We start from the raw sequence: 26,380 nt of genomic DNA, 5'->3' as shown, positions 1-26,380 counted from the left end.
CACAATGCCGGCACCGAAGCCGTCAACGTTATCACCGTCACTACATGCCCGGACCTACTGCTTCTGAACGTGAACAAAAACTAACTCTCCGTCTTGAAATTTCACGGAAACGAGACATTTAGAGACGCCCAACTTTTTTTTTCATTTGAAAAAAAAGTCAATGAACTGTAGACCTACGTAAATGGATCAGAACAGTAATTTTACACATTCGTGATATTTTAACGGGCACAAAAATGTGATACGAAAATTGTCTTGGATTTAAAATGTAATCAGATGAATATCTTACATTGTCTGTAATACTCCACTTTGATGTATTCCCTCCATTGTTTGATGGGTCCAATTCCACGGAGATAAAGTTCACCGAGAAATCTGAAGTCTGGTATCGGTTACTCCTCGGGCAGATATCTTCACTGTCTATGGTCCCATCACCGTCTTGGTCGGACTCGCAAGCGTCGGGTAAGTTATTTCCTGTCAATTACGAAATATGTCAAGATCAGATTCTTTTGAAACTATAAGCTTCTTTTTGTGGAGGGCATCGGACTCTAGTCCTCGGACTCGACTCAGAATACATACACAGTCTTAGAAACTCACATGAACCTACAAATGAAATTGTTGGTCAAGTGTGTTTTGTGTATAAAAGTATTTGTATCTAAAGTTCGTTGAACCCACCATTCAGATCCTCCTGTCTTGGGTTGGGAACCAGTTGGCAGTTATCCTCAGCATCATTGATGCCATCACCATCCTTGTCATCATCACAAACATCCCCTAGTTATATAAAAGACAAACTATACTGAAATAAATTGATTACGTCAAGGGCAACATCAAAAGTACATTTTCATTTAACCTGGTGCAAATGCAAACACTCCTTATAATACAACCTGAAATGTTCAGACGGGGCGTGGACAAATCGAAATGCAGCTGAGGGTGGGGGCTGGTCATAGCTTTGATGAACGTATTGAGTGCTGTACATAACCACATTTCACGCCAATTTCCGGAAGTGTCTGAATTTTGCGTTCAGGAAAAATAACTGCTCCACAAGTAAATATATTTGAGAGAAAAATCGATAGAAAATATAGGGGAAATGCCTCTGCTGGGAAACCGGATTATGTAGCTGGTGATTACTCACCTATCCCGTCTAGGTCAGTGTCTGTCTGATCAGCATTGGGTACACTGAAACAGTTATCATCCAGATTCAGTACGCCATCACCGTCACTTCAAAATAGAGTAACGAAATGAAGAAAAAGTCATTAACAATTATTAAAAAATATAAATATATTTAAAACATGAAAATTCTGAATTCAGAGCAACAACAACTATTAAACTAGGTTCAATCTTATATGTTTCAGAAATTAAAGTCGTAATTTTGTTTTTCCTTAAGAGAGTTGAAATGTGAGAACCGGTTGTTTTCTCGACGTTTTGGGCAACACACTCTGTCCGTATTTTATTGGGGAATGCTTCGGACATACAGTCTCCTTTGGATATTTTCCTGACTAAGGTTAGGGTATACCCAAAAAAACCGAAACAAATGACACTCACAACCTCACACAGATTGATATTTAACCGGGGGTCATCCATAAATGTTCAAATTTAGTGATTAAAAATGAGGAGGTAAAGCCCTTTTCCCTCTTTTTATAGAAGTGATCTGTTTGGTTGGTTGAGTGCAAAGTGCTCAAGTATTCCCATTAAAAAACACTGTCTTGCTAATTCGAATATCCGATCGAGTTAACAAATTATCGTTTATAGCTTTATGATTTCTTCATCTCTATACTAAGTAGTTGCTCGCCTTACTTGTCACTGTTTGTAGCCCCAACTGGGTCGCAAGGATCACTGTATCCGTTCTGGTCGGTGTCGACCGTGTCTGAGCTGGAATCATCAGGGCAGGAATCACAAGCATCCCCGATACCATCCGAGTCTCTGTCTGCTGACTGGTCTTCATTAGCGGTCAACGGACAATTGTCTGCCGTATCGTTGTGGCCTAAGCAAATAAGAAAACCTCACTTGAATTCATCTTCACGAGCCTATCACACCTAAAATGTGAAACGGCAAACTATTTACATCTACGGATGAATATCATACAATGTTTAAAATTACCGAAACAAGTGGAAGTGATTTTTTTTATTGACCGGCAAAAGAAGTATTCTGGGGAAACAATATTAGAGGACTAATGAACGGGAGCTTTGCGGTAACACCATGTGAGTGATAAGTTGTGTGGTTCTAAGAAGAGCCAGTTGATTTAACTCTACGCTTCGAACAGAGTGCTCTGTTCATCATCAGGAGATTGCTGCACTCTTGTTGGTGTAGTAGTTTAAGTAGTGGATGCTTAATTTAGTGGACCGTTAAGAGGGAGATTCTTAAACAGGATTAGAGTCCAATTGTCATATATATATAGTGACTGCTGTCAATTATTGTTTAGAATCTTAGCAATACTAATCCTCCATTGTTATACATACCATCGTTGTCATCGTCCAGGTCGCATTCATCTCCCAGTCCGTCATTGTCATTGTCTTCCTGGTCTCCGTTGACATCGTCAGGGCAATTATCACAAATGTCACCCACACCGTCACCGTCGCTGTCCTCCTGCAGGTAGTTCTTGATGTATGGACAATTGTCCTTAATGTCATGGACACTGTCGTTGTCATCATCCTCGTCACACACGTCCCCTAACTGATCCCGGTCGTTATCTTCTTGGCAACGGTTCAGAATCTTGGGGCAGTTATCCTGTTAGTAAAGGGAAATCGCACTGAGTAAATGCGCGGAATTGTTGTACACTTAGACCATTTCAATTAGTTATACGCCTACAGTTGCTATAAAGCACTTAACATTTTAATCCTTAACGTTTGACACAGAAAAAGAAATACAGTATCCATAATAGCAAAGTTAGTCTTATCGATCCTAAATTGGCTCCCACTTTTTTTCGGTTTAATTATCACCGTGTGATGCCTGAATTGAGCACGTCCGGTATAGAGTACATGTACACCAAGGTTTTTGTGGGTAGCGGAACAACCAACTCACCGCTTTGCATGTTTCTTGTGAGCAGGCAAGACTCAATGATGGACGGCCATCCCAGTCTGCATCTGAACCACACAGAAGTCCGTTACCTGCCCAGCCACTGCGACACTTTGCTCGGCAAAAAAAATAATAAAAAGTAGTCGGAAGTGATACATAAAAATGCACGGGATACATTGCGAGAAAGTGATATTTTAAGGGGTTCTAAAGAAAACACACAAGAAGGGAAGTGCTTGATTATTTCCCAACGGCAGTCAAGTTCGAATCCTGTCTGGGCCAACATTTGGATTGGGTTTTCAGTCCCTGCCTGATTCCGTGGGTTTTTCCCAGAATATTCTTCTGGGGTTTTCCTCCTAAATGTAGTGTAATTTCTTCTCATTGTCTTCTCTCAACAGGTTTCGTCAGGCTTGCAAAGCCTAAGGCGCTTTTGAGGAATCCTTGGTTTCATAACCTGCTATAATTAAAAATAATAATAATAATAACAGGTGAATTTTCTATGGTATAGTTATCAGATGAATGCCAATTATGTCAAAGCAGAAGCCAAAGGCTAGCCATGCATTTACATAAATTTACTTCAATAATTACCATTACTTTTGTAAATTGTAAATAAAGTGGAAATTGAGAACAGACAAAGACTAGAGTTGATTAGTCGAGCATACTCGGCATTTGTAGGTTCCAGCCCCTGTAGAGATACAGTCAGCGTGAACGTGACACCCATTCTTCCCAGTCACACAGAAATCTCCTGGACTGCATCCAATCACGCCGTTACCAAAGTAACCAGCAGGACACAAACCGCATCTGAAGCTTCCCTGAGAATTTGAATAGAAAAGTATTGACTAAGTAGCTCTTTGCAACCAGATAATCCAAACTATTTTCTTTCCATGATTTTTATGACCAGAGGCAATCATATCATGTACATCCCACACCATTTTGTGATGTAAACCCCAATTCAAAACTAGGAAATGTCACCAGATTTATGTCAATCGCAACAGCATTAGGGAGCGATAATAAGGGAATATAATTATGTGTGCTTGGCCGGGTTTAAACACTATTTTTAAGACCGGTTTGGAGTCTGTACGCTGATAATGACCCGAACCGAATCCCATTCATAAATACCTTTTCGGTCAAAGAGTCAAGAGAAGTTACAAAAATATTAATGTCAAAAGATTTTGTTCAACAATTTTACTTCAGGCTTTTTTAACAGCCCTCTAGCTATGTATAGTATGTGCCTCACGAGTAGTCGTAAAGAACTCCTTATATGGAGATTGGCGCGTAATGAGCGATGTGGCGCAGAACGCAGCTGCAACGGTGTGATATGAAAATTAGACTCCTGTGCAAATCGGACTCCGTTTTCTTCCTATTGGTTAAACGCTCTCACGTGACCGGTCCCTCTCCTAATTATCTATACATAAGCATGCGCAATACCACCAATGAGTCCGTATTTCATAAAACCCAAATTTATGCTAAACCGGTGTAGTGTGAATTTAGGGATTACGAAATACCGACTCATTGGTAGGTTTGCGCACGTCATAAAAGGGTAAAAGGGACTAGATTTCAAAGGAGTCTCAATTTAATGTGACACTGGAAAAGTGTTTCAGCCCAGCCAGCCGGTGTTTTCACCGTTTAAAACCGGCCACGTGACGGGCTTTCGAACAATAGCAATGGGTAAACCATATTAGTTATTTATAGATAATTATTAATTTCGGTCCAGATAAAATAAATACAATCTTAAAGACGACTGATATTTGAATACTCACGACTGAATTAATGCACTCAGATAATGGGTGACAACCTCCGTTGCCAGCTGCACATTCATTGATGTCTACACATGTCTGAAAACAACAAAAAATATTACAAAAAAAACCGTTATTTTGAAGCTATATGAAATTATTAAGAAAATCTTCAACATGCACTATAACTTAAAGGGATTCTCTAAAAGAAAATGTTTGTGTTTTTTAATCTAGGAGCAATTTCTGTTGAAAATAATTCAGTCAGAATTGACAATTTGCTTCGCAAAACGGGAGGTGTTATAAAGTCCGAGTTTAAGATTTGGCGCAATCGATGATTTCGCCGAGAAAATTTAGTGAGGTCAAATTTGCATTGCATTTACAGTTACAAAAAAGAACAACCACCCTTATATTCAAACTTAAGAAAAGAGCCGTATAGGTGAGATCGTATTAAAGTGCAGGCATTAAGTTACTTCCTTTTCGTAAAATTTTGCTTTCATTGTTTACAAATAAATTGATCAATTAGTTAATTTTCTTTCACTTCTACAAATCTTTCATAGAAATTATCGTTAAAAAAAATAAAAGACAAATTATCACAAATGATACAGGCCTAAAGTTACATGAAATGTTGTTCACTGTTCGGGAGAGGAATGATTGTCCTTCTCCGTCAAGACATGTTTACATGTATACCCACGTCATGGTTTGGGCACGTACCTGGTTTTTGCTTCTTTCTGCATGTGTTATACCTATCCCATGTGGAGTGTAGCCTTGGTAGCCTGGTGGGCAGCCTCCGCACTCATATCCGCCTAATAGATTTCTGCAGGAGTCAGGGTCCCAGCACGGATTGGTGGTGGCGCACTACGAACACAATTGACCATCACACATCGGTAAACTTATGTCAAACAAATGTCTACCCTTGATTATTTTGAGATATGCTAACTTTATAAATATGATATTAAAACACACACACGAAGTACTAGAAACATTCTCGACATCAAGCCTTCTATGCAGCAATGTTTGGAGTTGGGCCATTTTATTTCAGTTTGCTCAAATCCGTACTTTGTGAGAAAGGCCCAACCATTTGAAATTGTGAGGCTCAACTGTGTGTATTTTACTAACTTGTTCAATTGCTTTCAATGTATAGAGAGATGAAAAGCACAAACTTTCTACATTTTAAAGGCCCAATTAAATAACGTCGTGACCATTTATAGATAGCACGTATTAATACAACTTTTTAATATCTTTAAAGGCAATTTGTTTGAAAATCTTAATCGAGGATGGTTGAGTTTTTCAAGTTGAATTAGTTTTACAGCTTCTCCTTCCTCTAAAAATAAAACCTACGTGTGCAAGCGCAAGCAAGTCTAAGACGTGAGATAACACCTGTTCCAACCTGCCAACCTCCTGCCGGATATAGGCCTGTCTGTGCCCCCTTACCTCGTCTATATCAACACACGTGATTCCATTCCCCTCATAGCCTCTGGGACATTCCAGACACTCAAATGATCCATCCCCGGTATTGACACAAGTAGCTCCAGGAAAGCATGGGCCTGGCTCATTGAAACACGGACCTAATGCAAAATATGAAATAAATACAACATTTATTGAGGCAACAGCCGTTAAAATTGTTTTTCTCCTTATTATAAGGCATAATTCTAGAACGATGAGGGAAAACTATAAGTAACACAGCTTAACGTCTTCGTACTTTGGGACTGAAAGTAAACGCTTTTGGAAAACACTAATCTTTGACGCCATGAATGGTCGTCTGTTACAACTGACAATGTAGTAACCAACGGATAACGTATCACCAACCGATAATGTATCACAAATTGACCAATATTGTATCACTAACCGATAATGTAGCACGAATTTACTGATAGTGTAGTACAATTTGTATCCGATAATGTATCACGTGTCGACGGATACGTACAAAACGTTTGCTACATTATCGGTTAGTGATACAATATCGGTCAATTTGTGATACATTATCGGTTGGTGATACATTATCCGTTGGTTACTATATTATCAGTTGTAACAGTCGTCACACAGCCAGTGTCCTTTAGGACTTCGTCATTTATTTGAGCAGGATTCATCTCTAGCAAGCTACGTGGCTCTTCTGATATGAGGGGCTTGTAGTGAGCACAGTGATTTGCAATATGGAAATGCCTCATCATCATCATGATAATATTGTTCCCCTGGTTGTCCCTCTATAGAAGCGTCGCGAGGAGGGGAGGGGGGGGTCGCCGAGGGGGGGGGGGGGGGGGGGAGTCGCCGGGGGGCCGCAGGCAGTCATGGTGATAATTTCGCTTGCCTCCCCCCCCCCGGAAAAGCGAAGAAAAGGGGGAGGGAAACACAAAAAAGAGGTGTAAAGACATATTGCAATTCATTTAATGCACATTTAACGAAATGGGCGTCTGCAGGGGTGTCAATGGGGTGGGGTGGGCAAATGTCCTCCCGCCAACCCTCGAACAATTCTTAATTGAGGATATAGGGAAAGAACAAGTGTTTTGGGGGGATGTGCTTGCCTCCCTCTAAAAAAAATCCTGGCGACGCCCACGTCCAGAGGATACGATTGTTGCATCCATCTACACTGTCTATTTTCACAGCCCTGCGTGGTATCGCTCAATGCGACCTCCACATCTTGTATGCAGTGCACTCAGTGCGACATCCCTACAGGAAATCGCTTCAACAGCAGTCATCAGAGATTACAGCTCAACCTCCAGTAATGAGTCGAACCACAGATTTGTTTCAGTATACATGCGTAGTGAGACAAATTTAGTGATTCAGTGCCCATCATGTAAAGTGAACATAACACGAAATAAAGGTCCAAGCTAGGGGGTAACTGAACATACCGGTACGAATGTTGCTGGAAATATCAATTCAACAGTGATTTCAGTGGGTCAAAATTAATCAATTAACCAAATGCTTTCCTTACACTAGCTACTCAAACTGACTATTGTCAATGTGAACGAGTTTCACCAATTTGAGTTTTTAGAACTCACAGAATGTCTGACTGGTACAGCCTTGACACATACTGCCATCTCCGAGAGAGTAGGTTGAACGACCACACGGACTACAGCCAGCTTGGCCGCGTGCGCTCCCGTAGCCGGCCGGACAGTTCAAGCAAGACTCTTGGGCTGGCTGGTTCTGGAAGGTTCCCGGCGGACAAATTTGGCAGAATTCTTCTTCAAATAACGACAAGAAAAGCAAAATTGGGGTCATGGTTCTCATTTAAGTATAACGTCTATGCAGTAGATTCCAAAACACGCAAGTCTAAAGCAGACTTTGTTGCCAGCAACTCAATTGCAACCGAGAGCTAAATTCCATGTATGCTCTATATCTACCCGCGCGTAAATTCCACAGTATGATGAAATACAATTATTGAAATAGATGATCGTATTCAGTGGAATTAAACATTTACAGCATTATGTGAGCATAACAATTACTTATAAAATCAACCCGCCAGCATATGTACTTGACTCTCATAATATTAAAAAAAAATTCTCTAAAGAAACGTGGAAAGAAATATTTTAAATTCAAAAGAAAATAAATTAAAATGTTCCTGTTAAATAGTGTCTTTGACAAACTGTTGCTGATTGCAAGCTAATGACAGTCCACTTGATAAGCAATCGAGGACAAACCTGAATGGACTCCTGAGTAGAATCCAGGAGGACAGATAGACTGGATCCCTCTGAAGCACACGGTGCCAGGATCGCACAGTGCGCACTCAGCTGGACACTCCTATCATAGAACAAGACATGCACAGGTTCAGTTCTGATTCTAAAGGTTACCGAGGTAAGGGACCGTGACCATTCAGCCCTGGTATGAAAAGGGCCCCCCGGTACCTCGTCCGGTCCAAAGCCAGTCCGGTCTTCAGCCCAGTCTCGTCTGGTACATGGTCCTGTCTGACCAGAAGTTTTGAAGTCAGTCAGGCGCATCAATTTATTGCCCTTTAGAGAATGTCCAGAGCAGAACAATAGCAGACTTACCGGATTAAAGATAACATCCTTCCATAACGCCTTGGTAATTTACGGTCCCATTGTGCGCGAAACCGCATGGCAGGGGTTTTGATCTGTGCCGACGAAAGTGTTCTATTGTTTCGCGCTGAGAGATGAAAACCACAAGCGGGTTTCTTCTGGGATGTATTACATGTGTCAATACTTGCAAACAATAGACCCCAGGATAGAGGAGTTCCTGATTAGCAACCGGACCAGCTCCTGGGCTGGTAGCTGGGACGGTACGAGAGGACTTCTTGGGAGGGGACGAGCTTACTGGGGGGCCCTTTTCATACCGGGGCTGAATGGTCACGGGCCCTAAGTCCTCTCAATCGGTAAGAAGTAAGGGAGAAAAACAAAAAACTTACCATCAATATAAAGCACTGGAACGTGCCAGGTATGCAAGAAATCTTTACTGTTAACATGCGATGAGGAGCCTGGAACTAAAATGTCAAGCTTGACAAAATTGATGTCGAAAGAATCCCCCCTATTCAGTTTTGTAAACACTGATTGATATTCAAACAGAAAATTCACAATACGCAGGAAAAGGGTCATAATCCAAACAAAGTTTTTCATTAAGACCTTGTTAAAATTATTGCAAATTGATGAAACATTAATGGAAAGTTAATAAAATTCCCTATATATTTAATGTAATAATACAGAAAAGGAACTTACAGTTGTGTTACATCTGCCGTGATGATATTTAGGGCAGGGAGTGGCATATCCATCTTTGCATAGCTGGAATTATATATTAGTATATTTAAAGTATTAGTATATCAGTATATTTAGAATTTTTTTAGTTATTACGTTCAATTTAGATATTAGACATTTGAAATTGAAGCAGGATATAGGAAATAGGTAATCAGCATTTGGGAAATGGAGAATCAGTTAGATGGTAAATGGGGAAACGAAAAACGGGAATCGGAAATCTGGAATGAGAGATAAATGGAAGTTTGAAATAATAAATTCAAAATTACAGCTCATAATTACTGGGTGGGCTAAAAAGAAAGTGACCTCAGGCTGGATAATTTATTTTTTTGTAAAAAGGAATCAAATTAAATTCCTGAATGAAGTATCTTATATAAGATCCATACTTTCAGAAGTTATGCATGGTTTACTTGAAGAACCTATTTTTTTTTTTAAAGCTTTCCGTGGAATTTGATTGGAAGCTATTGAGCTGAGTGAGAACTATAGATTACACACACGCATTCACGACTGAAATATTATTTTTACAGATTTTGTTTTGAATATGAGGAACGGGGTTAGTCCACTTTTTTCTGAAATATTGATTGCGATTTTTGTCTGCTTTCCTTTGCAACTTTCTCTTCATTCGTGGAGGTGGGAAAACGTCCATGTTTCACTGTATTTAATGGGGATTCATCACTTTGTAGAACGGTAAATGATCAGTGGTGGACAGCTGAATTTTGTGATTTTTCTATTGAAATTGTCATAACTTGGGAGTAGAGTATGCAAATTAAGTGAAATGTTCATATAGGTACTAGTCAATAACATATACTTTATTCCCCATGTTCTTTTTATAAAATAGAACGAGCCATATTTCTTTAAATATTTTTTTTTTTCACATTTGGTCCGATTTTCTTTCGACTCACCCTATAGACATAGGAAAACAACCAAACAAATTCACATGGCATTTACCCATCCTACGGGGCATGACGAGCACTCCGCTGCATGTCCGAAGGAATGCTGAGTAACGGACATGTTACACGGAGTCTCAGGCTTCACGCACCGGCCACACGGTAGCTGATGCCCGCTTCCATCACAGTAAAAGGTAGTCAAACATCTTTGGCATTCAGATAGTACTATAAAACAAATATGATTTTAGTTATTGGATCCTTAGTTTGCACACAAATGTATGATAGTCAGGAAGGAGGATTCGGTGTAACAGATAAATTGTAAAAGGCTGAAGATGGTTGTCAGATATGGCTTTCAAAAATACTGACGCGAAAGTGATTAGATTACATTCACATACACTGAATCCGTCTCTTTAATCTGCAGCCAATGATGTCAAATCGCAATCCGACACGGTTATGCCATGATTGTGGTAGTATCCGTATGAACTGACCATAGACTTCACCAAAAGTGACTTCCACTACAGCTGTCTGGTCAGAGTTGCCAAGGAAGAGCTGTATAAACGGAACGGAGTTTAAAAGAAAATAATCAGAAGTGTTGGTCATTTGAAAGCTAATGCAACCAATATTTTTTTTTACAAAGGTGAAACACACGCCCAAGTAAAAACGTACAAATGGTGGATTCATAAGTACTATTTTGTACAGCATTAACTTATGTTTTAAATTCCATAGCTAATTGCAGGGGCGTAAATCCAGGAGGGTATATAATCTCCTATTGGATCATCCCCCCCCCGGCGGATTTTGAGGTATTTTGCGAACTTCCCAACAACCAAAATGTATTCAATAGCACTGACAAAGTACCAAAAAAGATGTAAATGCGCCAATTTGATGTAAGGTTTAGGGGCGGAAATGTACATAAAATACATACGTATCATGAACAGTGCCCCAGTGTGTCATGTGGTGTCCAGCAAGGCCCCCCCCTCCCACTTTTCGAACTGCCACAGCTGGACAATTTGTTAATTTTGGTCGTTCCCTGTTCGCCTCCTCCAAAGTCCCCTGCACAGATTTATGCCACTGGTTAATAAGCATTTTCAGTGGTGTTCAGTGTTGCTATTCGTGGATTTTACCAATGCTAGACCGTTCTGAGAACGGTATTAAATTGAGAAGCGTATTTAAGTTGTGGGCAGAGATCTATTTTGGCTTCGTTACCTTAAAATTGTTCAAAGCGGCGGACGTATAACTGTTAGTTAATTACAGCTTCGAGGTGCTGGCACTTTCATTGATTGGTTTAGCCTATAGGTTACATATCTTTATGGGACAAGTCTCTAGATGGTTAAGTGTTCCTCTGCCCTCCCCTCACCCGCCTGCTATATATGCCACTGATTCAACTACCGCTAGATAAAGCCTACCCTAGGTGCACCGTCCTTGTCTGTTACATATCGCCAATCCAAGGAGTCATTGGAGTAAGCCAGTTTATAGGTTTCAATCCACGCCTCCTGGTTGCCGCATCCTTGCGTACGGAGACCAGACATGATGTGAAGTGAAGTCAAGTTGACCTGGTACCACGGAGCAGTGTCAGAGGGATCGGGAATCCAGCCTAAAACAGGATGGACATAATCAGGTGAAGAAAGCTCTGAAGCCAATAATATATTTAAAAAAATGAGCTGCATGCGATCAACACACGCTTGTTCAGGACCAACCTTTACAACTCAATTACATTTTTTTTCCCTCCAAATTTGGCGATTTATTCCTATAGCTATTGTTTGACAATCTGTTAAACCCAGTTATTCGATGTTTAAGAAGCCGTACCATTGCAACCAAAAATAATGTCCGACAAAAGTCAGACACGCGCGCCCTTACGTGTGGCGTGCGCAGCTTGTGGGGGAAATGTATACAATCTGTTCATTTATCTTCATTGTGTTGTTGCCAAAGTACGAAGTGGGCGGACATTATTTTCATGAAGTTGACATCGGCTCAGACTTATTAATATGAGAAAACGCGACCAGGAAACATGTGATTAAACGAATTTACAGAAATGAAAGATATTCTGATGCAGTATTTTGTACGGATCTCAAATAAAATTAACCATCCTGCACTCTTTGCCGAAACTAAAAAGCATTGTTCTTGTTTTTCAACGGCTGCCACTTGAGAGTCACAGAAGGTTAAGAACCATAATAATCATAGCGCCGTTGATATACAAGCATTCAAAATATTTATGTTAAAGCAATAGGTCATTAGTGTACTAGGCTAATAGAAACCTACCAGCACCGATAGAATTGGGCAGGTCAGCTACACCATTCAGCCGAGCTCTGTTGGGTTCATGTATTTTATCCACCGATGAGGATGCAGACAGCATACGGTCTGTAATCGAGCCATCCTCCATGCCTAGTGGCCCATTACAATCTTCAAGAGAAAAATACTAAATCTGCAGTTAAACCCTGGATATAAACTCTTCTGTTGCATTTGGTATCGGCTAGGTAGATCGCTGTGTTGCTGTTTCAATTGTCAACTGAATGTGCTACCATTTACGCAAATTCGAAATGCAAATTCCTGCCCGTCTGTATACAAATTTTACTGAAAATGCATCTATACACTGTAAAAACACCTAGTTAGATTTGAGTAAAAAACAGTCAAACTTTCTTCATGCTGATGCAGCTTGGATAAGCTGGGTTCAAGTTTTTTTAGTGTTTATTATGCTCATCTCGGGAAAGACAAAAAGTAACATCGGACACAGGAACTATTACATTAAAAAAAAGTGACTTTTACCAGCTGAGTCGAGATAATACTGCGGTATTTTTAGATAGAGGTCCCCCGTGTTGACGACATAGACACGTAGCGGAGTAGGATCTCCGATAGCGTCGTAGAGGCAGGACTGACTGACGGTTATATTGACATCTACCGCCACACCACGGGTAGGTATCCCACCATCTACAGCAACCAGTTGATACTGCACAACGGTGAAGGTGTCGTTGATCAGTGGTCTGAAAATGGTCAAATCGATATTGGTTCATGAATCAAACACATTCTCATTAAATCAGTTTGCTAATAAATTAAATGGGCTCCCTTAGTGATCCGCGTGACCCGGCCGCAAATTCCATCAAGAAACAAGACCGAGATCCGACAATATCAAGAAACAAGACCGAGATCCGACAATATCAAAAGAGGGCGCCCTCTCTCTACGGTATGCATATTCATGGTGTCCAGGGCTTTAGAGAATACATTTGATAAAAAGGAATAATGGTGTTTCAATCACCGACGATTGGCAGCTGATTCGTGGACTGGTTTGTAGTAGTCCGGACTTATCAGGTGATCCGAGTTCGAATCTCAGTGAGCGTTTTTCACTTTTTCTCGTCTTGACTTTTAAATAGCTACAGTGAGGATCATTTCTCACAAGACATAAGCCTATTGTGTGTGTTTGTTATGCAGAACAAGGCATTAGCTATGCATGTAATGGACCAATCAGAATGTGTGAAGCCGATGTCATTTGGGGAAAAAAACCGCAACCCGGCCTACATCCGGGTACCGAAATGTTATAGCGTCGCCTTCTTTGTGGAGACCGATCTTATTTCTATAGTTCTCATATTTTGTTTGCCATTTAAGTAACGTCGGTCGATCGGCCCGGTACGCCAAAAAAATGTAGTTTCACCCATATAGATGGCCAAATTACATGATGCCAAGTGTTTATTGTATCTTGTTTTGTTTATTTGTAATGATATATGATATCATGCACAAAAATAAAGCAACTTGAGAGATATGACTATATCTCGTTTTGGCTGCAGTGGCAGTACCATGCTTTCAATGGGGGCGCTGTTCAAATCCGACGATTATTAATACTATATCACAGAATAATGTATATATACCTCCTAACCAAGCTGGCTCTGTACGTACTTTGTGCAAGGCGGACATTATTACTACCAAAAAAGCTTGGGTGTCGGAGCAGGGGGTAGTCACATTTTTTCCCATTAATTTCTATGGAAACAAATGGGACAGAGCTGGGCTGGAATCCGCGCATAAAAACCTCAAAATGTACACTACACGTTCATTGAACAGTGATTTGTATAAAGTATTAGCACAATAGCACTGCATGTACTCACATTTCTTGTATTTTCTCGATATGAAGTTGTATCTGACTATTGACTCCACTGTCGGCATCCTCTACCATGATACGCCCGATGGGTCCTTGCTGTAGCACTGGCAGAGGGTAGAAGCTTCGCGTAACATTGGATAACTCGGGACAGTTGTCATTAACATCTTCAACGTAGATCTTAAAAAAAAAAGAAAACATGTTGGGAGTTGTGAGGTTCTTTATCGTCTACTGCCTCGCCCGCTTGACGAGGAAATAACTGCTAAAATTTGATCAATGGAGGAAAGCACTTCCACGCCACAACAGTCTGGGTTAGAATCCTAAGAACCACACACAATATACACAAGGGGCGTATTCGCAAACCCGTATTCGTGTTGAATGAACACGGCAACCAACGCAGGAACGGGCTCATTGGGGTGCTGTGGTCCAATGCTTACTTGTGTGCCGTGGTACATGGGTTCGAATCCTGACCGTGGGAACATGGTGCTTGTGCTCTTGAGCAAGGCACTTTACTATTATTGCTCTGTCCTTCGGATGGGACGTAAAGCCGTAGTCCCGTGTGTTGTGTAATGCACGTTAAAGAACCCAGTAACACTTATCGCTAAGATAAGAAGGGTTTGCCCCGCTGTTTCTGGCAGTGGCTGCAATATATGCGCCGCAGCACCTTGTAAACCCTTAAAAAGTGCTACATACTGGGTCTCATATTTCTCATAAACTTTATTTACCTTTCTTTATTAATAGACATATTTTCCAGCGCCTTGAGTACCTAATTGTTGGTAGATACGTGCGCCATATAAGGCTCCGATATTATTAACGGTGTTCGTGAACAAGGTTTTCACTCCTCACTAATACTGCATGGGGAGTAGTTGGAGAACGTCAAGAACAAAGATGGCGGATTCTACAGCAACTTGCGTTCATTTTTGTGCATAAAATTGAAATCACACATTCAATATAGGAGCAGAAATACTAAAAAATTATATACACAAAATTGTACGAATTCATAGAGTGGGCTTGTCTTTGCCAATTGTTAGAGCTGTTCGATATAAACTATTTTCGTAAGGTCATTAGTTTCCCTTTTAAAATGGCGGCTGTCATCTTGAATATTCGCCCAGCTGCACACAATACGCACTTGGGCGTTCGTTATCGGCAGCCCGAGAACACTATTCACGGGTCACTCGAGAACAGGTCTCGAATATGCCCAGGGAGTTGCTTTTGGGTCTAAATACGAGTCTGGGCACTGGATTGCTCTACACTCATGAGGCCCCCTTCAATGGAGAAACCAATAGCGCTATTGCACAATGCAACTGCCCCATGACGGATTATCTGAACAATACCTAGCACAATGCTTAGCCACTGATGGCTATCCTAGTAGAATTGATAGCCTGCCCGGATTGATCTTTAATACCTTGTTCCACAAGTATTTCACTCGCCTGTAGTTAAATTACCAACATTGATTTTTTTCGGAACCTTTGAGAATGTGATATTGTATAATTTGAGCCTATCGAGAGATTAATGTATTGATCCTCGATATAGTTCCAACTAATAACTGTTCCACTTTGAATTCAAAATTACATTGTGTTACACTACTCACTAAGAAAAACGTATTACCTTGATAACTACGAACCATTCCTTGGTTCTGGCAAAAGCATCCACTATCTTTAACCTCAGATGATACGAGTGTGTAACTTCGTAATCCAATGGCCTGGATAGGAGGAGGATGGCACGGTCGGTGTGGATGTTACTGAGTTCACTGCTGGTGGACGATTCTTCTGTGTCTGCGAGAACTGCAACAATTTAATATTCATAATTTAAAAACATCACAGGGAATTTGCACTTGGTCCGAAAAAAAGAGAGAATAAGTACAAAGTGGTACAGCCCACGGTGGGTATGCGTGGAGACGGGTTATGGCAGCTCGAGAGTAATGGGGCGTGATCTATGCAAAATAGACGCATGCGCATCAGTGTCACACAAAAATCCACTTGCAAAGCTGTGTTACACGCGTGGCATGGACACAGTATAATAAGCCTTTTCGGAGTTCCAACTGCGCGCATTCGTAACCTGTGACAACGAACATTGTTGGTCTCAAATGACCTTTGACAGTACCCACAATGCACAAACAGCCTTTTTGTAAAGTCAGTGGCGCGATGTTGTCAAAGGTCATTTGAGACAAATAATGCGCGTTGTCACAGGTTACGAATGTGCAGTTGGAACTCCGAAAAGGCTTATACACTGGATAGAATGTGCCGAGTAAAGTGCCCAGCAGTCCACCAACCCTCAAACCCACCTCCCCACCTACCAACCCACCAACATAGCGAGCGCAAGCCCATTTTGCGTTTCACGCCGCCGTGGGAAAAATTAGGTGGGCCAATTAACTTATTAGGTTTTGCGTAGTCGCCGTTAAGGTCTGGTTTAACGTTACATATCTTCTTACGCTATGAATATCTTGCACAGTTAAAAGAGGCTTTGAACTTAAACAAATATCTATCCGTTCAGGGTAAAGTTACCGTCTGTTTACAATTGGCCTTTTTACACTCTTTTCAATTATTGGTCTTCTAAATATTGTACAAAAACTGCTTTTAACACAGGTAAAGGTACATCGCTAAGCGTAGCTTTTTTTAAGTGTTCGATAAAAACGTATTAAAATGTCACGCAACAAGTAAGATTCGAAATTGAAAATAAGTCAGTCCTAAGAACATGCCTTGTTGGGATGAGCGGTTACATGGAAAGAAGTGATGGCCCAGCACCGTCTGGATTAGTGGGGCATCAGTAGAGGACGGGCTTGCTGTACTGGTATCCTCATCGCTGTAATTAGCCACGGTAAACTGTTGGGCCTCGTCCACTGCAACAATAATAAAACAACCTCACAAAACACTACTAAGCAAAAGACGAGTTTTATAAAGGGATGAATGTGTATGAAATGTCACTGATACAACATGGGATGGTCGGCTCAGAACACGATGAGCGTTTTCTACACTTAAGAATTAATAACCATCGATACCAACCGTAAAAAAAAAAAAAAAATGTTAGCCCTATTTATCAGATCAAATAATCTTTCAATTATAATAATAATAATAATAATTTGGGAGGCTAATCATCCTTACTCGCAGCTGGTATGCTGAATTGCGAAGGACGCGGCTACAACGTGGTCGGGCCGCTGGCACGTGAAGGCGCCTATGGCTACCGGCCACAACGACCCATATATGACCACGGAGCACAGCCTGAGAACGAAAGTGTTTGATTCTTCCGGAGGGAGGAAAACCGGAGGGCCCGGAGAAAAACCATCGTGGCACAGGAGAGAACCAACGCACAACTCTACTCACATGCGATCCGCGGCCAGGATTCGAACCGTGGTCACCCTGGTGAGAGGCGAGCGCTTTACGCACAAGCCACCCAAGCCACCCGACAATTATGGAAGGAAATAAGGATGGCAAAAACAAATCAATATTAAACTTGTTAGCAGCATTGGTTATGTTAGCAGAATTCATCATACCATTCAAAATTGTCACTTGGTGGACATATCCTGTTGATAAGGCATCTGAAACTGCGAAAGAACCGATGACGTCACCAACGCGCAGATCTTCGGCAGCGTAGAAGGTATAATCGATGGGTCGGCAATCATTATCGAACCTGACTCCTCCAACTTGAAGGAAGAAGGCTGACGAGCATGGGTTGCGCTCCGTGTGGAAAATATCCAAGCGATACAGGTCACCAATCTGTGAGTGTGAGAGTTGATAAGCCGGTGTGACAGGTAATTCTGTCCCCCCTGGTAAATGTGCCCCCCCCCCCGACACATTTACCGGCTCGTGACCCGGTAAATGTGTCCGGGGGACACTTTTACCTAGGTAAATTTGTCCCCCTCCAGATAAAAATGTCCCCCTGCCCAACGGTGAAAGTGTCCCCCTGGTAAATGTGTCCCCATGCAGTATGTACTGAGAGCAGCAGCGTGTCGCACGCGCCAGTACATGCTGCAAGATTTGAGGCAGTGATTATAACATGTGTACATATGCGTCTCCCTCTACAATGGAAATTCGTCCAATAGGAAATTTCGTTACGCGCTATGATGGGAACACAGACCAATCCAAGGAGACGTTGTATCATACTATCAATGAGACGAGGGCCATCGCCATGCATCGCCGCTGTGTTGACCTATCGCGGTAGAATCACGATAGACTTCACCGTACTCCGAATCAAAACATTGTGTTCACGTATCATCCAATAGACTAAATTAAATATTTTTTATATTCATGAAGGGCAGACTAAAAGTCCAAAATGTATACCTTGTAGAGTGAATTCATCAAAACAATAACCTTCCGGATTTCAAAAGAGGGGGACAAAAAAACCTGGGGGACAGAATTACCTGGAGGGGATAGAATTACCTGGATGGGGACAGAATTTATGGGCAAGGGAGAACACTTTTACCTAGGTAATTCTGTCCCCCCGGACACTTTTACCGGGGGACAGAATTACCTTTTACACCGGTACGTGCAATCTGTCAATAGAGGGCGCCTATAAAAGGTAAAGCTACTTACGCAATTGAAAGAAATTAACGGAACAATTTGTTGCAAATATCCTAAATAAAAACATATCTTTATATAAACCTAAAGTGAATAAGGTGCCTGTTACTTGCCTTCAGATTGACGTCAATCTTCTCATCGGACCATATATCTGTCACTAGGCATTCACCATCGATAAGAGTTCCTAACTCCGGAACAATGAAACCCTCGCCTATAAATATGAGAACACAGACAAAAATGACAATTATATATGGTGGGTTGCTTCACTTCCATAAGGGAACAAATATGTGCTTGGCCGTTTTTAAATGCTTTGTATGAGACCGATTGGAGTCTGGATGCACAGATAATTACCCGAGCCGAACCCATTCATAAATACCTTTTCGGTCAAAAAAATCTGAACTTTTCGGTCCAAAAGTCAAAACAAGTCAAATATGTTTAATTTCCAACGATTTTATTCAATTATAGCCATGTTTTTCGGGGGAAAACCCTCTAGCTATATTATGGTATGTCGATCTTGCGAGAAGTCGTATAGAACTCCCTATATGGAGATTGGCACGTGCGTCGCGCGTACTGCCCGATGTGACGCAAAACGCAGCTGTGCCAGTGTAGTGTCAATTTAGGACGATGCAATACAGACTCATGTTTGGTGGTATGGGGCATGCCTGCCTTTGTCGTGCTCAAAACACTGTATTGTTACGGTCAATTTAGCTTCATTGATTGACGGTTTCTTATGAAATTACATCTCGTAATGTTAAACATAATGACAAATCACTACACGAAAATTCAATTTAATACACTTTGTATTTCTGAGTTGTTGCTCCCCCCACCCCAACGCGTTTGGTGGCAGATAATTTTCGAGACCACTATTTATGTGGCTCGCCCTCTACTGAAAGAATATTAAAGTGCGAGACCAGCCGATGCTGCACTAGGGAACAGAAATGCACAACTCGTTTTCCGATGAATAACTCAAGAAATACAAGATGTATTAAACTGAATTTTCCTGGACTGATTTTCCATGATGTGTGTAACAGGTGTATTGAATATCATGAGAAACAGCACGACAATAAACATGATATGGTCGTAACAATTTAGTGTTTTACACGCCAAAAATCCACATTGACTTTCATTCGGATTGCATTTGTTGCGCTCAAATCACTGTATTGTTACGGTTAATACAGCTTCATTGGTTGACGGTTTCTTATGAAATTACATCTCGTAATGTTAAACATCATGACAAATCACCACACGAAAATTCAATTTAGTACACTCTGTTTTTCTGGAGTTGTTGTCCCCCAAACGAGTTTGTTGGCAGATAATTTTCGAGACCACTATTTATGTGGCGCGCCCTCTACTGAAAGAATATAAAAGTGCGAGACCAGCCGATGCTGCACTATTGAACAGAAATGAACAACTCGTTTTCCGATGAATAACTCAAGAAATACAAGATGTATTAAACTGAATTTCCGTGGACTGATTTTCCATGATGTATGTAAGAGGTGTATTGAATATCACGAGAAACAGCACGACAATAAAAATGATATGGTCGTAACAATTTAGTGTTTTACATGCGAAAAATCCACATTGACTTTCATTCGGATTACATTTGTTGCGCTCAAAACACTGTATTGTTAGGTTAATAAAGCTTCATTGGTTGACGGTTTCTTATGAAATTACATCTCGTAATGTTAAATATCATGACAAATCACTACACGAAAATTCAATTTAATACACTTTGTATTTCTGGAGTTGTTGCCCCCCAAACGAGTTTGGTGGCAGATAATTTTCGAGACCTCTATTTATGTGGCTCGCCCTCTACTGAAAGAATATTAAAGTGCGAGACCAGCCGATGCTGCACTATTGAACAAAATCAACAACTCGTTTTCCGATGAATAACTCAAGAAATACAAGATGTATTAAACTGAATTTTCGTAGACTGATTTTCCATGATGTCTGTAAGAGGTGTATTGAATATCACGAGAAACAGTCCGACAATAAAAATGATATGGTCGTAACAATTAAGTGTTTTACACGCGAAAAATCCACATTGACTTTTATTCGGATTGCATTTGTCGCGCTGAAAACACTCTATTGTTATGGTCAATATAGCTTCATTGGTTGACCGTTTTATATGAAATTGAATCTGGTAATGTTAAACATAATGACAAATCACTACACGAAAATTCAATTTAATACATTTTGTATTTCCGAAGTTGTTGACCCCCCCCCCACCCCAAACGAGTTTGGTGGCAGATAATTTTCGAGACCTCTATTTATGTGGCTCGCCCTCTACTGAAAGAATATTAAAGTGCGAGACCAGCCGATGCTGCACTAGGGAACAAAAATAAACAACTCGTTTTCCGATGAATAACTCAAGAAATACAAGATGTATTAAACTGAATTTTCGTAGACTGATTTTCCATGATGTGTGTAAGAGGTGTATTGAATATCACGAGAAACAGCCAGACAATAAAAATGATATGGTCGTAACAATTTAGTGTTTTACACGCGAAAAATCCACATTGACTTTCATTCGGATTGCATTTGTTGCGCTCAAAACACTGTATTGTTACGGTCAATATAGCTTCATTGGTTGACGGTTTCTTATGAAATTACATCTCGTAATGTTAAACATAATGACAAATCACTACACGAAAATTCAATTTAATACACTTTGTATTTCTGAGTTGTTGCTCCCCCCCCCCCCCCCAACGCGTTTGGTGGCAGATAATTTTCGAGACCACTATGTATGTGGCGCGCCCTCTACTGAAAGAATATTTAAGTGCGAGACCAGCCGATGCTGCACTAGGGAACAGAAATGCACAACTCGTTTTCCGATAAATAACTCAAGAAATACAAGATGTATTAAACTGAATTTTCCTGGACTGATTTTCCATGATGTGTGTAACAGGTGTATTGAATATCATGAGAAACAGCGCGACAATAAAAATGATATGGTCGTAACATTTTAGTGTTTTACACGCGAAAAATCCACATTGACTTTCATTCGGATTGCATTTGTCGCGCTCAAAACACTGTATTGTTACGGTCAATTTAGCTTCATTGATTGACGGTTTCTTATGAAATTAAATTTCGTAATGTTAAACATAATGACAATTCACAACACGAAAATTCAATTTAATACATTTTGTATTTCTGGAGTTGTTGTCCCCCAAACGAGTTTGGTGGCAGATAATTTTCGAGACCACTATTTATGTGGCTCGCCCTGTACTGAAAGAATATTAAAGTTCGAGACCAGCCGATGCTGCACTATTGAACAAAAATAAACAACAAGTTTTCCGATGAACAACTAAAAAAATACAAGATGTATTAAACTGAATTTTCGTGGACTGATTTTCAATGATGTGTGTAAAAGGGGATATTGAAACTCAAAAAAAAACAGTACGTCAATACAAATGATATGGTCGTAACAATTTAGTGTTTTACACGCGAAAAATCCACATTGACTTTCATTCGGATTCAATTTGTCGCGCTCAAAACACTGTATTGTTACGGTCAATATAGCTTCATTGCTTGACGGTTTCTTATGAAATTACATCTCGTAATGTTAAACATCATGACAAATCACTACATGAAAATTCAATTTAATACATTTTGTATTTCTGGAGTTGTTGCCCCCCCCCCCAAAAAAAAACGAGTTTGGTGGCAGATAATTTTCGAGACCACTATTTATGTGGCTCGCCCTCTACTGAAAGAATATTAAAGTGCGAGACCAGCCGATGCTGCACTAATGAACAAAAATAAACAACTCGTTTTCCGATGATTAACTCAAGAAATACAAAATGTATTAAACTGAATTTTCGTGGACTGATTTTCCATGATGTGTGTAAGAGGTGTATTGAATATCACGAGAAACAGCCCGACAATAAAAATGATATGGTCGTAACAATTAAGTGTTTTAGACGCGAAAAATCCACATTGACTTTCATTCGGATTGCATTTGTTGCGCTCAAAACACTGTATTGTTACGGTCAATATAGCTTCATTGGTTGACGGTTTCTTATGAAATAAAATCTCGTAATGTTTAACATGATGACAAATCACTACACGAAAATTCAATTTAATAAATTTCGTATTTCTGGAGTAGTTGCCCCCCAAACGAGTTTGGTGGCAGATAATTTTCGAGACCCCTATTTATATGGCTAGCCCTCTACTGAAAGAATATTAAAGTGCGGGATCAGCCGATGCTGCACTAATGAACAAAAATAAACAACTTGTTTTCCGATGAATAACTCAAAAAATACAAGATGTATTAAACTGAATTTTCGTGGACTGATTTTCCATGATGTGGGTTAGAGGTGTATTGAATATCACGAGAAACGGTCCGACAATAAAAATGATATGGTCGTAACAATTTAGTGTTTTACAAGCGAAAAATTCCACATTGACTTTCATTCGGATTGCATTTGTTGCGCTCAAAACACTGTATTGTTACGGTTAATAAAGCTTCATTGGTTGACGGTTTCTTATGAAATTACATCTCGTAATGTTAAACATAATGACAAATCACTACACGAAAATTCAATTTAATACACTTTGTATTTCTAGAGTTGTTGCCCCCAAACGAGTTTGGTGGCAGATAATTATCGAGACCACTATTTATGTGGCGCGCTCTCTACTGAAAGAATATTCAAGTGCGAGCCCAGACGATGCTGCAGTATTGAACAGAAATGAACAACTCGTTTTCCGATGAATAACTCAAGAAATACAAGATGTATTAAACTGAATTTTCGTGGACTGATTTTCCATGATGTGTGTAAGAGGTGTATTGAATATCACGAGAAACAGTCCGACAATAAAAATGATATGGTCGTAACAATTTAGTGTTTTACACGCGAAAAATCCACATTGGCTTTCATTCGGGTTGCATTTGTTGCGCTCAAAACACTGTATTGTTACGGTCAATATTGCTTCATTGGTTGACGGTTTCTTATGAAATTACATCTCGTAATGTTAAACATAATGACAAAGCACTACACGAAAATTCAATTTAATACACTTTGTATTACTGGAGTTGTTGCCCCCCAAACGAGTTTGGTGGCAGATAATTTTCGAGACCACTATTTATGTGGCTCGCCCTCTACTGAAAGAATATTGAAGTGCGAGACCAGCCGATGCTGCACTATTGAACAAATATAAACAACTCGTTTTCCAACTCAAGAAATACAAGATGTATTAAACTGAATTTTCGTTGACTGATTTTCCATGATGTGTGTCAAGAGGTGTATTGAAAATCACGAGAAACAGTCCGACAATACAAATGATATGGTCGTAACAATTTAGTGTTTTACACGGGAAAAATCAGCATTGACTTTCATTCGGATTGCATTTGTCGCGCTCAAAACACTGTATTGTTACGGTCAATATAGCTTCATTGGTTGACGGTTTCTTATGAAATTACATCTCGTAATGTTAAACATAATGACAAATCACTACACGAAAATTCAATTTAATACACTTTGTATTTCTAGAGTTGTTGCCCCCCCCCCCCCCCAACGAGTTTGGTGGCAGATAATTTTCGAGACCACTATTTATGTGGCTCGCCCTCTACTGAAAGAATATTAAAATGCAAGACCAGCCGATGCTGCACTTTTGAACAAAAATAAACAACTCGTTTTCCGATGAACAACTCAAGAAATACAAGATGTATAAAACTATAATCTATATAAAATGGATTTTCAAATTACATATAAACTTTACCTAGAATAATTGCAAGACAGCAATGCATGCTGACTTCATCTTAACTTCAAGAAATCAATCTCCAATGGTCCAAATGAAACTTATACATGTATTGTAATTGAAAAATAAAACAAGACGATGAGAGAAATTGTGAATATTTTGTCATGCATCCATACCGTATTCCGACGCTCCAACCAGCTCGGTTCTCTTGCAAGGGGTAGTTGTTCCTGTTGGATCGCTGTGTAGTTCCATCAGCAGAATTGTATTGACATACAGCCAGACTTCCTCGCCTCCGCCAAGGACTATCGTCTCGGACCCGGTGAAGTTGATGCAAGTGTGGATGGCGCTCGTGAAACTAAACAATATAGTACCAAATTAAATAGTTATATTCGCAAAAAAGTTGTGTTTCATATTTTGGTCGTTTAGTTTGACCTGACAATTTTTTTTTTAGCAGTTTTGACATTTGAGTCTGATGACTGTCTGGTATCACAGCCTCGCCAAGGATAATAGACATCATTTGATGTCCCAATGAACCAAACATAAAATATGTTGAACCTGCATGTCAACCTCCTAGCTCTGATATTCGATATTGCAAGACAGAAGTAATTGAGGGGATGTGAACATGAAAAAAAATGGTGTGTGAATTCACATCGATCTCTCTCACTTGAAGGGAAAATACGACATTTGCAAACCTCAAAAAATAAATCTACCAAATTATTAGGAAATATCCTGCTGGACTGTTAGTGAATGACAGTCTAAAGCATCCTGTAAAATCATGGCACCTGGTGTACTGTCAGTTTCAAGAAAAGTGGTATTTTGTATCAATTTCTAACACTGGTCGGCCGAACAGCGTTTGAAAAACCTGGCTTTTTTCAAATACTTGCCCCAATCGACCATATTTAGTTTTAATTCTGTATTTGTTTGCAATCGATGACACACCTGTGAATGGGTACAAGCCAGCCAGCCTGGTTCTCTGACCTTATAATTCGCCAACGTCTATATAATGCTCAGTTTCATCTTAAATGGAGTCAGGGAGCCAGACTACAGGAAAATGATTGTTTTTCATTGGTTTTTATAGCATCTACGAACCCAAAACGTCAAAAAGTCAGTTTAACAATATTTGCTATAAAATACTAACCTCCCAAATCCATCCATTTCTGAAACCTACAACAAAAGCAAATGATGTATATTCCCTTTAAGCTATACAACCGGCTCGGACGGGATTTTTCGATGGTATTGTCAAATGTTACATCTCCTAAACTTGCGATTCATATTCACAATGTGAATGCATGCAGTCGACAATTAACCACACCCCTGCCATACCATTTTTTCCCTTGATCATCTTACCCAAAATTATGCAGCTGATTGGTGCAATCTCGCTGTCCTTGTGTTCCGAAGCCAAGTCCATCCACAGGAAAAAATGACTCGGAGAAAAAGCTGCAACCGAGAGGAACAGAACTCACTTGAGAGATTAACGACAAGGGCAGACTTAACTCAAATTTTGCTATAACGATATTATACAAATATAACATGGTTTGAGGGTTAGCTATAACGATATTATACAAATATAACATGGTTTGAGGGTTAGCTATAACGATATTATACAAATATAACATGGTTTGAGGGTGGATAGTTGATATTAGCTCCCCGAGGTATTGCAGGTTTACAAACTAATTCCCGAGGCGAAGCAAGCGAACTAGTTTGTCAACTTCCAATAATAGGCCTATCCACCCGAAATAAACCATGTTGTATTTGTTTTACTATAATAACT

The 26,380-nt window shown here is 40.1% G+C and overlaps 1 protein-coding gene across 1 annotated transcript in view; it reads right to left on the bottom strand.

Moving 5' to 3' along the window:
• Window positions 1-26,380, bottom strand: part of LOC119731137 — a 60,315-nt gene that overhangs the window by 16,959 nt on the left and 16,976 nt on the right. The window contains exons 14-37 of the mRNA XM_038204166.1: window positions 24,786-24,964; window positions 19,026-19,123; window positions 17,889-18,111; window positions 17,097-17,237; window positions 16,007-16,182; window positions 14,409-14,578; window positions 13,081-13,295; window positions 12,577-12,717; window positions 11,724-11,911; window positions 10,716-10,869; window positions 10,382-10,545; window positions 9,401-9,463; window positions 8,372-8,471; window positions 7,733-7,912; window positions 6,168-6,301; window positions 5,448-5,591; window positions 4,764-4,838; window positions 3,666-3,815; window positions 3,013-3,117; window positions 2,451-2,718; window positions 1,789-1,975; window positions 1,127-1,212; window positions 670-765; window positions 287-468 (exon numbers count right to left, since the gene is read on the bottom strand). Of these exons, the coding sequence (XP_038060094.1) occupies window positions 287-468; window positions 670-765; window positions 1,127-1,212; window positions 1,789-1,975; window positions 2,451-2,718; window positions 3,013-3,117; window positions 3,666-3,815; window positions 4,764-4,838; window positions 5,448-5,591; window positions 6,168-6,301; window positions 7,733-7,912; window positions 8,372-8,471; window positions 9,401-9,463; window positions 10,382-10,545; window positions 10,716-10,869; window positions 11,724-11,911; window positions 12,577-12,717; window positions 13,081-13,295; window positions 14,409-14,578; window positions 16,007-16,182; window positions 17,097-17,237; window positions 17,889-18,111; window positions 19,026-19,123; window positions 24,786-24,964 (3,619 nt within the window). The remainder of the gene's footprint in view (window positions 1-286; window positions 469-669; window positions 766-1,126; window positions 1,213-1,788; window positions 1,976-2,450; window positions 2,719-3,012; window positions 3,118-3,665; window positions 3,816-4,763; window positions 4,839-5,447; window positions 5,592-6,167; window positions 6,302-7,732; window positions 7,913-8,371; window positions 8,472-9,400; window positions 9,464-10,381; window positions 10,546-10,715; window positions 10,870-11,723; window positions 11,912-12,576; window positions 12,718-13,080; window positions 13,296-14,408; window positions 14,579-16,006; window positions 16,183-17,096; window positions 17,238-17,888; window positions 18,112-19,025; window positions 19,124-24,785; window positions 24,965-26,380) is intronic.

Source organism: Patiria miniata, unplaced genomic scaffold (assembly GCF_015706575.1).
Source record: "Patiria miniata isolate m_02_andy unplaced genomic scaffold, ASM1570657v1 HiC_scaffold_1, whole genome shotgun sequence".
Classification (NCBI taxonomy): Eukaryota; Metazoa; Echinodermata; class Asteroidea; order Valvatida; family Asterinidae; genus Patiria; species Patiria miniata.
Note: the sequence above shows the minus strand (reverse complement) of the source record. Positions and strands in the feature narration are given on the sequence as shown.